The sequence below is a fragment of the Dermacentor andersoni genome, chromosome 10 (genome assembly GCF_023375885.2).
Source record: "Dermacentor andersoni chromosome 10, qqDerAnde1_hic_scaffold, whole genome shotgun sequence".
NCBI classification, from domain to species: Eukaryota; Metazoa; Arthropoda; class Arachnida; order Ixodida; family Ixodidae; genus Dermacentor; species Dermacentor andersoni.
This window is the reverse complement of record NC_092823.1, coordinates 37,914,609-37,929,072: the sequence shown is the minus strand read 5'-3', so window position 1 is coordinate 37,929,072 and position 14,464 is coordinate 37,914,609. Positions and strand designations below refer to the sequence as shown.

General features: G+C 46.2%; 1 protein-coding gene across 1 annotated transcript in view; it reads left to right on the top strand.

Annotated features, from left to right (window-relative positions):
* LOC126519167 (multidrug resistance-associated protein 1-like) overlaps nucleotides 1-14,464 on the top strand; it is a 255,175-nt gene that overhangs the window by 146,222 nt on the left and 94,489 nt on the right. The window contains exons 3-7 of the mRNA XM_050168782.3: nucleotides 8,809-8,985; nucleotides 11,950-12,075; nucleotides 12,779-12,916; nucleotides 13,287-13,424; nucleotides 13,493-13,554. Coding sequence (XP_050024739.1) covers nucleotides 8,809-8,985; nucleotides 11,950-12,075; nucleotides 12,779-12,916; nucleotides 13,287-13,424; nucleotides 13,493-13,554 — 641 coding nt within the window. The remainder of the gene's footprint in view (nucleotides 1-8,808; nucleotides 8,986-11,949; nucleotides 12,076-12,778; nucleotides 12,917-13,286; nucleotides 13,425-13,492; nucleotides 13,555-14,464) is intronic.

Sequence of the window (14,464 nt, the reverse complement as noted above, 5' to 3'; positions counted from 1 at the left end):
CAGATTGGAAATATTCGTTGAAATAATTTGCTATTTTGTGTTCATCCTCGACGACTACTCCCGCAACTACAAATTTTTTGGTGGTTTTTTGGCTCCGCCAAATAGCGCCAGAACTCTTGGGGTTAAGTTTTCAAAAAGTTTGCTAATGTGCCGGAAACAAATGTACTCCTCGCTGTCTTAATTCCCAACTTCAGTTGACACAATAATGCGAGCACCTCTCGTGTATTGCTTTTGTTATTTCTCTTTCTACGCAATCTTCCTTTCAGGTGAATTATTGAACGTGTTACGCACGGGGTTTTGCGTTTACTCCTTTTATACATTGTTGGGATGAAGTTTGATTCGCAATGCTCAATCGCGTTTTTTAGTTTTAACCACAGGCTGTTCACGCATCGTGATGGTCCGTTTCAGAAATTGTCGAAAGCTATATCAAGGTAGTCAGTTACTCTCATCTTCTGCCCTATTATAATCTTTAACTGCTGTCATTGTGGGACTGGTTGTGCGATTAATATTTGTGCTCAAGTCGCGAAACGGTAATACTAGCATCTTATGATCAGAGATGCCTTTTTCTACGGTAACTGTTGGACACAATCTGTCTGGCAGGAAGGCGAGATCAAGTACCGCACTAGAATTTCCTTCCACCCTAGTAGGTTCCTTAACCAGTTGGGTGAAAGGGAGACTGAACGTTATGTCCAGGAGCCGTTCACAGCTAGCGCTCAGCTAGCTAGCGCTCACAGTTGCGCTCGAACTTACTTAAAGAGCGACTCGCATAGGCAACAACGTGTTCATTGGTGTCGACGCATTGCATAAGGACAGCGCCGACGTCAATACCGCTAGCGTCCGTATGAACTTCAGTGGAAGCCGCATGGTCGAAGTGTCAGAGAATGGGTTGGAACGTCAGAAGAAACTTCAGATCACGAAAACCAGCCTCACATTCAGGTGTCCATCCAAAGGGAGCGCCCTTCTAGAGGAGGCATGTCAACCGATACTCGATGTTGTAAAACCCACGAATAAACGGACGTAAGTACGAGCTACGAGCAAAGCCCCAGGAAACTGCATGGCTTTTACATCGCGAGGTTGCTTGAAGGCTTCCACAGTAGCAGTCTTCGCTCGATCGGGGCGTATGCCATCGTTATCCACTAGGTGGCCCAGAGCCAGTGTTTGGCGCTCTCCAAAATGACATTTCTTTGAGTTGAGCACCAAACCCGCTTTTCTCAAGCAGCATGGCACAAGATCAAGATGTGCGTTGTGCTCAATGAACGTGCGTCCGAAAATGACTACATCGTCTACATAGCACATGCATACTTGGGTCATTCCACGCCAAATCAACCAGCGTTTTTTCGACCATCACAGATATAGCTGGAAAAATTTCCACATGTTTGTTGGAGTTCAAAACTCATCTTCCATGTTTATTTTTTCTTGCAAAATTGTTTTAGAATTTTGAGGACAATTTGTTTTTCCGGCCAAGCTGAGCTAGACGGCATCAATCAACATTTTTTCTCAGACACACTGTATAATCCACTCCTTCATATTGCGTTTGTGGCAACCCAAAGATGCGATGTGACTGCAAAAATTGCAAATTTTATTAATATTTGAATAGTTTTATCGGTTGTGGCCCTAGCAAAAGCGTGTAAAATTGCAAAGTGAGTTTTTTTTTCGGAACGTAGAAAAACCTGGAAGTCACACATAGAATATATGCCGGTAGCCCAGTTAACATAGTACAGCTAAAAAATATTTGAAGTATCGAAGGTTTAGCCGTTCACATGGAAAAAAAATTGTGAAGTTCCATTCTTTTGCAAAAAGCTCCATATTCAAGGTAAAAAAAAGGTGCCTTGGTGGTCGTCCTAAAAATATATGCATTACATCATTAGATAGCCCTACATCTCTACTATGCATGTGAGAAGTTATAAAAAGGTATTTCTTAAACGCAAGAAACGATTTTTTGAATTTTCGTGTCAGCAACGGCCTTTTTCCGACGCGAGTCAAGATAGGTAGAGCACTGATTCCGGTGCTCCGCGGCCCAGGCTTACTGGCCTGGGATCCAGACGACAAAGCTAGCATCGTCTGCAACGCAGACGAATGGCAGACGGTGTGATCATCTGCATTTCATTGCGAAGAGACGCACGCTTCAGTGCAATGCGGCTTGTGCTTGGTGTGTGCCAGGTAAAGCATCCTCCAATTGCACATGGAACTTCACGACCGCTTAATTTCCCCAGAGAATCCTGCAAATTTGCAAGGTATGTTTCATACATTCATAAATTGAAATATTCACAAATAAGTATAGAATAAACGCAGAAAGAGCACTCGCATCGTTCACGCAACACATTATAAATAAAATCTCGCCCTCAAATCGGTGAATTTATTTTCTATTTTCAGATGAACACCTTTTGCCCTGCTCACTGGGACCCAAAGACTGTCATAAGACGACACAAGTGAAAAACACCTTCCTGATTAGAACTGACAGCCTAGATGAACGTGAACTTAGTCTTCTGGTATTGCGTGCGAAAAGCGACAAGGACAGTTTAGAAACAGTATGCGCACACCATTATTACGTCTATATTAAGAAGTTCAGGACACTATGTGCGTCAAAGATGTGCTCGGACCCTTTCTCCGACCATGGGTCAAACCGTCGGGGTACGTGGGTCATATCTCTGGGCCTCGCTACAGCAGTCTCTCTTGGGGCTGGTTCCTGGTGAAAGACTCTGTCCACAATGTAAAGGCAGGTGTTTCCAAATGCGGGCGCAGTTAGACGCAGCCAATAAGAGCTTGGCAGATCGTGAAACAATATGCGAGTCTACATTTGAAGGGAATGCATCCACCTCAACAAACTGTGCTGCACCACGAGATGGGACTGGAAGGACCTCGAGCAGAAAACGGAAGCGCCATGAGGAAGAAGCGGCTGTCGCAGGTGGCACCTTGCCCAATGATGATAGTAAGGATGCTCAAGTGCAAAGCGTAGCCTATGAAATGGCACCAACCACCGCACTTGCGGAAGACTATAAAAAGCTTCTTGAAGACGTGAGAGATCGATTCGTAAGAGAAAGAAAACGGTCGAGAAACATTTCTCTTCTGGCATTGGCGCCTCGTTCATGGTCCCTAAAAAAGTTGCTGAGTGCTTTGGTGCATCGGAAAGTCAAGTTCGCATTGCTATGAAAATGAGGCAATAGGGAGGAATTTTGGGCTCTCCTACATCAAAGTTAAGTAGACCGCTAGACGACAGAACAATAAGAAGCATAATAAAGTTCTATGAGGATGAACATACATCCGTCTGTCTTCCAGGCAAGAAAGACGTCGTCCGAGGCAAGCAAAACAGATTGATGCTAATGAATCTTAAGGAAGCGCACGAGGAATGGAAGAAAAGTAACAGAGCTGAAGTGCGGCTTTTCTAAGTTCGCCTACGTGAGGCCACGCCACTGTTTACTTGCCGGTGCTCCGGGAACGCACTCCGTTTGTGTTTGCACTTACCACCAAAATGTAAAATTGATGCTGCAGTCCTTGGGCATTTTACAAACAATCGATTCGCTCCTTCAGATGACTGTGTGTGAGATAACGAATGAATGCTGTATGACCGGTATATGCAGCAATTTCCCAGGAGATTCATCGCTCAAATCGCTGATATTGAGCTCTCCTGCACTGAACCGGGATTTGGCAGCAAGTATTTCTGTCCGTCAGTGGGCTAGTGGAGTGCGCCGCCGATTGGAAACAATGTTGTTTACCCATAATGACTTCGTAGACCGTCTCCTTGAGATAAGCGGCTTAAAATCGCATCACTTCGTCAGAAAGCACCAAGCTCGGCACCTACGCAATTTGAAGACCGCTCTCCCGCCTGCAGAAGCCATAGTTATAATGGATTTCTCTGAAAACTACAGCTTTCCAATTCAGAGCGCCCCACAGTCAATATACTGGGACAACTCTCAGACAACAGCACACCCGATTGTAGTCTACTCTCGCTCGACGAACTCTTCGGATGAACCACATGTGCAATCGTACGTAGTGATATCCGACTGCCTCAACCATACGACTGCCGCTGTTTCGACATTTCAGCAAGGGCTGATGGAACAACTTAAGGTGGACATGCCGCTGGTAGAACATGTGCACTACTTTTTGGATGGGCCTGCTTCCCAGAATAAGAACAGAAAGAATTTTGCAAACCTTTGCTACCACAAGGAAGATTTTAGTTTGGATGCTACATGGCATTTTTTTTGGTACATCACACGGAAAAAGTGCCTGTGATGGGGTGGGTGGCACCCTGAAACGGTTGGATGCCAAGGCAAGCCTACAAAGGCCTTTCTCAAGGCAGATTTTGACACCGTTTGAGCTGTACAAGTGGGCACGTGAAAGCCTTTTGGATAAAACCAATTTGGGTGCCGGAGAGTGCAATATCTAAGCGGGAGGTCGAACTGTCGTCCAGGTTTGCGAATGCTATGCGCATTAACGGAACCAGGTCTTTACATTATTTTCATCCGACGTCACTTTCTCAACTAAAAGTTGCATTCACGTCTTCGTCGAAGACAAGAAGTGTTAAAGCTGTTCGACAGCCGGCCCCTGCTCGGCTATAAAAGTGATACGGGCTGTGTCCAGGTTAATGTATTCAAACGCGGTTGACATAAAATTTTCGTAGCCATGGAAAAAGGGATACGGCGTTGGAAATCGCCTGTCTTGGTTTGCATACAATAAAAACCCACAAGCGCCTTCCTGAATAGTTCCTTGGGCTCACTTTGTTGCCAATATGTCTTTGGAGGACGGCTACGCTTCATATATGTACGCTGTTTAGGTGATCCACATACTGATAATTAAAAAAAATCGTGTCTTGCGTTTAAAAAATACCTTTTTATAACTTCCCACATGCATAGTAGACACGTAGGGCTATCTAATGATGTAACGCATATATGTTTAGGTCGACCACCAAGGCACCTTTTTTTACCTTAAATATGGAGCTTTTTGCAAAAAAAAAAATGAACTTTAAAATTTTTTTCCGTGCGAACGGCTAAAGCTTTCATACTTTAAATATTTTTCAGCTGTAATATGTAAACTGATCTACCGGTATATATTTTACATGTGAGTTCCAGGTTTTTCTACGTTCCGAGAAAAAAACTCAAACTTTGCAATTTTTCGCGCTTTTGGTAGGGCCAGAACCAATCAATGTATTCAAATATATAATAAATTTGCCATTTTCGCAGTGACATCGCATCTTTGGGTTGCCACAAACGCAATTTGAAGGAGTGGATCACACAGTGTGTCTTTGAGAAAAAATGTTGATGCCGTGTAGCTCAGCTTGGCAGGAAAAACAGTGTCGTCAAAATTCTACAAAATTTTTGCAAGGAAAAATTAACATGGAGGATGAGTTTTGAACTCTAACAAACATGTGGAAATTTTTTCAGCTATATCTGTGATGGTAGAAAAAACGCTGGTTGATTTGGCGTGGAATGACCCCCTTCCCACTTAATACCACGCAGGATGTTGTCCACAAAGCGCTCGAAAGTCGCAGGTGCAATTCGGAGCCCGAACGGCATCACATTAAATTCCTAAAGTCGATCTGTTATTAAAAATGTTGTTTTCTCCTTCTCTGCCTTGTGCATAGGAATCTGCCAGTAGCCAGACCTCAAGTCAACAGACGTAAAGTAAGACGCTCATGAAAGACAGTCCAAAGCATCATCAATACACGGAAGAGGATAGACGTCCTTTTTAGTGCTCATTTGAGGCGGTGGTAGTCAACACGAAATCGCCATGTACCATCTTTTTTTTAACCAGTCACTGGCGCTGCCCACGGACTGCAGTATTTTCGGATTACATTCTTATTTAGCATTTCGCGTACTTGGTCGTTGATCACCTTGCGTTCTGATGGTGAGACTGTGCGGCTTCTATCGCAAAGGTACGGAGATCTCGTATCTGCGAGGAAAAGAGCACGAGGAGGAAACAATGGAGGCCCCTCTCGCTGCGAAAAGTGAAACAGCCCGGCATGTTTTAGCAGTATAATCGCCACTTCGTGAGACTGCTTAGTGCTGAGTGACTTGTTCACCATTGTTATATAGGAGGGGTGCGCAGCAGGGCATGCATTAACGAAATGGAATTCATACGCAGAAGCGGGGGCCTCTAAGAATGGAGAGCGATAGCACTTGATCTTTATGGTAGGCGGCAAGTTTCAGACCCTGTGGTAGTATTGCAGGTTCACTGGAACAGTTTACGGTCCATAAGCTAGTGCGTCTCTGAACAAGTGACAGCGTGCAATACGGTATCAGCACATCACTCTTGATGCAACTCAGATGAACGAGCTCCACGGTAGCGTAAAACGTTCTGTCTGTGGTAGGGAAACAGGCGACTGAAACACACGTTGGGAATAACGGACGCACAACTGTATCCCTGGATACACAAAGCACACTTTCATGATACGGTGGGCCTTCCATAAACGCAGCAGAAAAGCTCGTACCTACACTGATTTCTCCAGCTCTGCAGTCGACAGTGGCACCACACAGTTTCTAAAAATCAAGGCCCAGGATGACGTCATGCGTAGAACGGGGTAGAACAGTGAATTCTGCGTTAAATATTCCACCACCCAAAATAACTTCTACATTGCACATGCCGACAGGATATAATTCCCAACTCACTCCACGACACGTACCGCACGGTCCCAGCGAAACAGCACTTTTCGTCCTAGGAGGCTTTTAAACGCAACACTCATCGCTGAAACGGTTGCTCCCGTGTCCACTAAGGCCATTGTTGAAACTCCGTCAACTAGTACGGACACCTTATTCTTAAACATACAAATGGGTGGTGGTATCACTGTTGACGTTGAAGATTGTCCAGCGACCTCACCTCCAGCGGCCGCGCTGGCTAGCTTTCCGGAGGTGGCGACGGGTAGCGACGCCGCAAAGATTGCGACTGGCTTACGCTAGGAGCGGGTGGTAGTGTCAAGCTGCGATCGGATGCTCTAGATAGGTTTCGCAACAGCTCCGGGTGCTGGTAAGGCAAGCTTTCTGGATATGTGTGCGAGAGCGAATACGTTGCCAAGTGGAGCGCGGTACCGCCTAGGCATCGTCGATTGCTCGAACCTCGATGGTCGGCGTCGATTGCAGTACATGGCAATGTGACCCAAGTCGCCACAGCTATAGCACACAGGCAAACGACGATCGATGAACTGCTCCTCGAAGCGTGGGGGGGCCGTGTAGAAAAGTGAAGCGGCTGAGCCTGCTGCACAGGAGGAACGGTCGGTCTGTGTGCAAACATGCCGGTGTTCTGCAAGCCGGTGTTCGGGCGTAGATGTGCCTTCACATGGCCATGGAGCTCCTCTGCGGTTGACGTCTGTGACGCATACCGCCGGTTGCCACGAAGCGCAGGGTGCTGCAGGTGCCAGGTGTTGCGGGTATTAAGCATCAGGTTGTTGCATGATGTTGCGCGAAAGTACCTGGTGTCACAGCGGTTCTTCACGCACGATCAGCCGTATAGTAGGCGAAACATCGGTGGAGGGGCTCTCATCGACGCTGGTAATGGCTGTCGCATTCGCCAGGGGTCCAAATTTTGGCGCAATGCGACGTGTCTTCAACGTTTCAAACGTACGGCGGTGGCGTACATCTGAGACGGAATCAACGTGTTAACGGCGTATAAAGAAATTGTAGACGTCTTCTGTAATTCATTTGAGGAGGTGTACGACTGGGTCTTCCTCAGGTACCTGTGAATTCACTATTTTGCACGGCTTGAGGATCTCTTCTATGTATGTAGTGCACGTTTCCCCAGGAGTTTGAGCTTTTTGAGCTAGTGTTCCCTCCGCGCGTTTCTGCTTGGCGTAGGAGTCGCCAAAACAATATCCTCAACGAAGTGCTCCCACGTTGTCAAAGAATCTTCGTGGTTTTTATACCCCATCAGCGCTGTCTCACTCAGAAACGGTACGACATATTCAAGCTGAGTAACAGAATCCCAACGGTTGCACCGCTCGCCCTTGCATCAGCCACTAGTCGACATCTTCACCCACTTTTCCGGCGAACGAGCGTGGTTCCATGTAGTGCTGCAAAGGTCCAACTGGCGCTGAGATTTGAGCAGGTGAAACTATAGCGGGCGCTTGTCTGCCTCCATCCTAAGCCATATGGAAGGTCGAGACCGGCAAGACGACTCCGGTGAAGTTCTAGCTGTTGCGACTCCGTGGTACGTTGTATCGTACCTAAGACCTCCACCACTCTGTTACGCCCACGAAAGGCGTTTATTGACAAGTCAGGTAGAGTTATACGCGATGGCCTTGGTCAGCTGAGCCCCTATCCAGATGTAACTAGCCGCCCGTCGTCTTCCTCCTTGAATGCCCCACATACTGTTGAGGCGTAAACCTACTACATACGTAAGAGTGTCACAATATTTTTACGCGAACGAAGGATTAAGAACTGGGGACTATTTACCAAGTATATTTACAAAAGATAACTGTAGCGCTGGCCAGTCCAGCGGACAGCTCTAGAGCCAGAGAGCGTTAGTCTTCGCCCGGGGCGCCCGCGTGCATCGTCCACAAGAAACACGCAGTATGCATGCATCAATATCAGCAAGACCACCTCTCTATCCTAAATTAATAATACTGTTATTGAGGCTACCTCGTCTCCATATATTACGCGCACATATACGTTAAATGCACCCACATACTAGGTCTCCGAAAAAAAAAAAGTACGTGTAACTAGGATAAAGAATCCAGAAGAGACTCATACGCATCCACGTTAAGTAACATAAGTTTGCCTAATGTGCAATAAAAAAACAGCATCCAACAGGTTTCGCTATCAGTGTCCGGCAGTCCCTGCCCCTTGTTAAAACGGAGTTGTTGCGGCCTCTCTCTTCGCGCAGGACAATTCCCTGACGTGGGACGCCGAGAGGCCAGACTTCACGCCCTGCTTCCAGGAGACCGTGCTCGTGTGGGCGCCATGCCTCTTCCTGTGGCTGACATCGGGCTTCGACGTCGTCGCCTTCAAGCGCAGTCGGAACCCGCCGCTGCCATGGACCTTCCTCAACATCGCCAAAGTGGTCAGTGCGCGTTCTCGATGCAACATATGTGTATATATGTGTATATATATGTGTGTATATATGTGTGTGTATATATGTGTGTGTATATATGTGTGTGTATATATGTGTATATATATGTGTATATATAGGCACGGAATCTCTGGCGACTTTCAATGAGTGCTCGTAATAGTGGACACAAGCTAATGAAAGCTTATAACGTCACCTTACGTTACACTGCCCTAAATGCTGGTGGGAACCAATTCTATGAGACGCATCGTTTGTCTTTAAGCATCGTTACTGACTAACAAGTGCTAATAGCGTAATCTTTCGTAGCCCTGAGAAAATGCGACACTGGCAACGGTGACTGGCTCCGTTCAAGAGTGAAATGGATCGGGTGTTTCACCTCCCTCTTTCGGCCCATGTTCGCGCGCGTGGGTTCTGTTGTACGCTGGTGTTATCCACTATATTGTCTATAAGTTTGAAGTCGGCGCTCGTCCTGCCTTTTTAATCTTTTTGTGCTGTGCAGCTGCATTTCGAGCCGTAGCTAAAGATCATTTGGTAATGCTTGCCGTATGCTTCCAGGTCATTTTTATTCTTTTGTAATTTTTTTTCTCCTGGTCATGGCCCGCTGTGAGTAATTGAGCTATGTACTATAGTGATATAGAGACTCGTTGTACGTACTTCCGTAGATTTCTCCATGACCTGATTGATCACACGAATGTGATATGTTGTTGAATGCCTCTTCTGAAACCAGCCTGTACTCTGGGTTGAGTTTAATCTAGCGTTACCGTCATCTTAATGAAAATAGTTTTGATGAGTATTTTGTACCTTCTTATTAATTCCGAAAGCACGCGCGTGGAATTCGCTAACTGTAAGAAAGCTGGTGTCTGCAAGCAAGAATGCTCCAGCTAGAGGCCTAAAATCGACTTTTTCGAACCCTTGGCATCGTTTTAGACGTAAATAGCGATGCCTCCTTAATTTGCTTTAAGGGAGCCACGAATAAAACCTCCTTCGGCGCTGCCACTGTTTACGCCGGCTATTTCTTCACGCTTTCTAAGAAGCCGACGCAGCGCCCGTCGTTTACTTTCGTATGCGCTGTGTTCGCTCTGCAAGCGATTACTCGGGATATTGAGTCCTTTTTTTTTTTTTTTTTTGAAGACTCGGCTGCATTGGTTCGCATGCTGAGTTGGGGCTGACCCCGCGCGTGCAGACTGCTGAGCGGACGAGGAAGGCGAGGAGAGGGCATTACGTCACGCAGCCAGCAAGAAAACGCTCCGTGAAGCCAGGCCCTTTGCTCAGTAGCAACACGGAGCAAGAATCGAGATTTGCTTTTGGGTTTGGTTCCCTGTAGCTATGCCATCAGTTTTTATTCGGTGCACGTTTGTTCGGCTACCCTGCCGTGGCTCTGCCTGCAGAGCGGGAAAACTAAAGCCAACCGCGCATTTTGACGCCGGCTTACGTGTTTGGTCGACAGGTTTGGCTTCAGTCGTGCTTCGCGATGCTCCCTCCTAAATTTTTGCGTCCTCCATGCGCATGAGGAACTGTGTCGAATACAAGCAGCCGTAGATATTCTCCGCGAACAATGCATATGGTTTGTGGCGTATGAAAACAAGCGTGTATTTAAAGGAGTATACTGACATGGCATTTTATAGTTACATTTTTTCCTGAAATGGAAGGCCCTATCTTGCAACCTCAGAAAATGTAGTCCAATCTTCGGAGCGCCCTAACTAATTTACTACGACAGTTTTTCTACCAGCTAGTGTCAGCTTCGTTTCGCAGGAGGTCGTGACACCATGGTTGAGAATGTGGTCACGTGGGAGAATATAGCAACGCTTTTTCACGCGCTCGGTCATGTGACATGCTGCTGCTCATTGCACTGCCTGATGCACCATAACGTCGCGGTAGATGTACGTCCTGGGACCTTCTTTCAACACACACACACACACACGGAAAAGAAAAGTAGAAAATTTCATGCTTGTACTCATTCAAGATCACGCTGTTCTATCCTAAGACAGGAAAGCTTTATCAGAGCGCAAGGACGCACGTGGGAAACAAAGCCGGTTATTGGAGACAATTGTGTTCAGGTGGACTCGAGACAAATTGTTGCTGGGTGTATTCGAAGTAGCGAGAGCGCCAATATCGGTGTGGTAATCGTTAAGTCGCATGTTGTTCATAATGATCATACGAGTTAAATATATAGAAGGCTCTGAATTTTAAGCTGCGTTCTCGATACGACTCGAGACTCGCCCCAACTTGGGAGCAGACCACCTTCAAGCTAGAGGGTACAGGGATTGATGTCCTGTTTTCAATACTCCCGTGAAGCCTTTCCTGGCCAATATGAGACAAATCTGCGCGGAACACCGACATATTCTCTCAGATTGTTAAGACTGACATGTCTTAACTAAGGCTATCTTACGATTGCTTGTTAGTGGGTATTCAGCAATTAACGGTTTGAAGTTCCCCAATTGAAATATGTGCGATCACGTTGCTATTTACCATTTACCGATATTTATAACTCGGCAATCTTTTCTGAAACCCTTAGGATTTGTGCTGATAGCCGAAACACGGGGCGCCCTAAGAAAATCTCATTTTTATTGCTGTGCCGCGTAAATATTGCATTCTATTTAATGAAGTGCGCGTTTCTCTCAGTTGAAGAACCGCGTTTTCGCTTTGAATAAATGAGGTTCCTGAAAGCGGAATGTGAACAAAATGTGAACAAATGTCTCGAGGGACGAATTTCATCTATCATGTTTGAGCAGTACAGATATATCTATGGCATGCCCTAAGAACAGCGTCTCCAATGAGTTCATTCATTGTGAGGCCTGGCTATGACACCCTAATTTTGCAACCGTTGCACTGATGGAACAGCTCTTAAAGGTGAAACAAAGCAGCCATTTATTTCTAATCCCGTAAAGATGTTCCCGTCTTGCCTAAAGCCGCACGTTTCGCACTAGTGTGACCACTGTTTCTTCCTTGCAATTGCAGCTGCTTTCGCTGGTCTTGGTTGTCGTCTCTGTGGTGGAGATTTCTCAAGCCCTCACTCGCTACGCAGAAGGACAGATCGTGTTTCCAGTCGAATATTATGCACCTGTAATACGTATGGTGACCTTCGTAAGTTATTTTCCTAATTTTTGCGCACTGACGTAGAAGGATGCCCGTTTTGCTGTAATGCGGGCTACTATAGGTTATTCCAAATGGGATTTAATAGTAATGTCTGGTCAAGTTTCTTCTATCCATTAGTCTTAGAAGTAACTGGGTGTATCTGCTATGTATTGATTTCACTGTGCCGTCAGAACGTCTTAAGGTCATTACGTTACACGGGTACTTTTCTACAAGTTAGAATTGAAGACTGAAGCTAAAGACAAATGTGGGACAGCGACCCTTGTATTTGGTTCTAACTGGTGGCTTACCTGGAGGCTTACGAAAAGGGTTCTGCTTAAATTGAGGACGACGCAACGAGCTATGGAAAGAAGGATAGGTGTAACGTTAAAGGATAACAAGAGAGCAGGTTGGGTGAGGGACCAAACGCGAGTTAATGACATCTTAGTCGAAATCAAAAAAAAAAAAAGAATGGGCAGGGCATGTAATGCGGAGCGAAGATAACCGATGGTCATTAAGGGTTACGGACTCGATTCCAAGAAAGTGGAAGCGTAACAGGGGGCGGCAGAAAGTTCGGTGGGCGTAGCCAGGCTGATGATGATGATGGTGGCACTGCAAGTTCTCAAAACACCATTTTTATCACAAGAGTATATATTCATGGCTGGAAACGCAATTAGAATCGTTCGCATTCTCAATGCGACCGCTTTTTTCCCAGGTTCTGACCCTTGTGCTGATAACAACCGCTCGTAGACGAGGCGTCTATACATCCGGCCCACTGTTCATATTTTGGCTGCTGATGTCTCTGGCTTCCATTGTGCGGTACCGGTCTGTTATCTTGCAAGTTTTCAGTGAGGTGAGACCATTACTCCTTCGCAAGAGCGTGTCTAGTACGAAGCGTTTCGAGTTGAAGCAGAGAAAAACTAGACAATGAGTGCAATTGGAGAAATGCTTTCGCATATCTATAGCTATAAGGTATTTGATTGTGCTTATACGTATCAGAAGCACGCTGCAATTTTTGTGGTTATTTCGGCTGCATATGAAATATTACGGCGTATGGTCCTAACTTTACGTGTGCTTGACCACAGCTGCGATTACAGCTGCGGCATTGTCACCAGCACTGTTCGTGAACAAAGTAGAATTTGCTCAAGAATTTCGCTTTCGTAATGTCGGTGCGAACGATTAATTAGCCTGAGTCATTAATTTATCTTGCTCGATGCCAACAGGATGTGGAAAGTATATCGGATGAACAGATGGAGTTTCGTTTCATCACTATCGTGGTCTACTGTCCTGTCCTCGTGGGACAATTCCTGCTCAGCTGCTTTGCAGACACTGCTCAGCCAATCAGTAGCAAGAGAGCGCTGGTGAGTGCCTGACGCCGCCACGACCATGGCGCTCCTGCAAGACGATAACAGCTTTTCCTCCTTTTCAGAAAATATGTCCCGAAAGCAGTGCGTCGTTCTTGTCCAAGCTCCTCTTCTGGTGGTTTAACGGGTGAGACAGTTTGAACAGCCCTCACGGGATTGTTCTATGCAGCGTAATTGCTATGATGTTATAGAGGATACTAATAGATAGCTATTCGTGCACGGAAGCTGGTGCATGAAATATTTCGAGAAATATGTCAGCTTACTTGATACCATACAAATTCGATAAAGCTGCGCGAATGACCAGGCAGTAAAGAAACATCAAATACAAGAGCTCGATGCTTGTAATGTGCCACTAAGAAATTTTTGGGTGCGCATCTACTAATAGAAAAAAAATTGGAGATTTCTATTCAATTAGAGAATCATATTGGCAAAAACAGTAAAACCCCGTTAACTCAAAGTTGCGAATAATGTACGGAGTTTCGAAAAAAAAACAAAGCCACAAAATATAAGCCCCGGGCTGCGCATACGCCCCGCAGAGCCATTCAAAAGAGGCGCGAGTAGCCTCTGAATTTCTAGCAAAAGCTCAATATACCAGAAGCTGTATTTTCGGTAGATTGCTATTGCGAGATACGGTGACTCGGCACCCAGAATGTCGGGCGTCTAAGGGCAACAGCGATCTCCACACAGAGCCGGCAAGCAAACGCTGTTGCACACAGGCGCCGACGTTGTCCTGAGCCGCGAAATATCACGAAGGTGACCGTATCCCAGAAAAATTATCCGCCGGGAATTACGCCCCGAGGCCGGGATTTGGTGGCCATGCCTACCGCTCGATTTTTTGGCACTCTTACATTCACCGTTCTCGGCTGGCTTATTCCATCAATTACGCGTACTGACCGTTGCTATGAGCACTGACAAGGTGCATAAGAGACGGAGAAGGCATCGCTACAAACTCGTGGCCCCAAGCCAAGAACATTCGGCGCAGCTTGCTTAGCGCGGCATTGCGTAACGCGCTTATTCACTGAATGAGCACGGTGTGC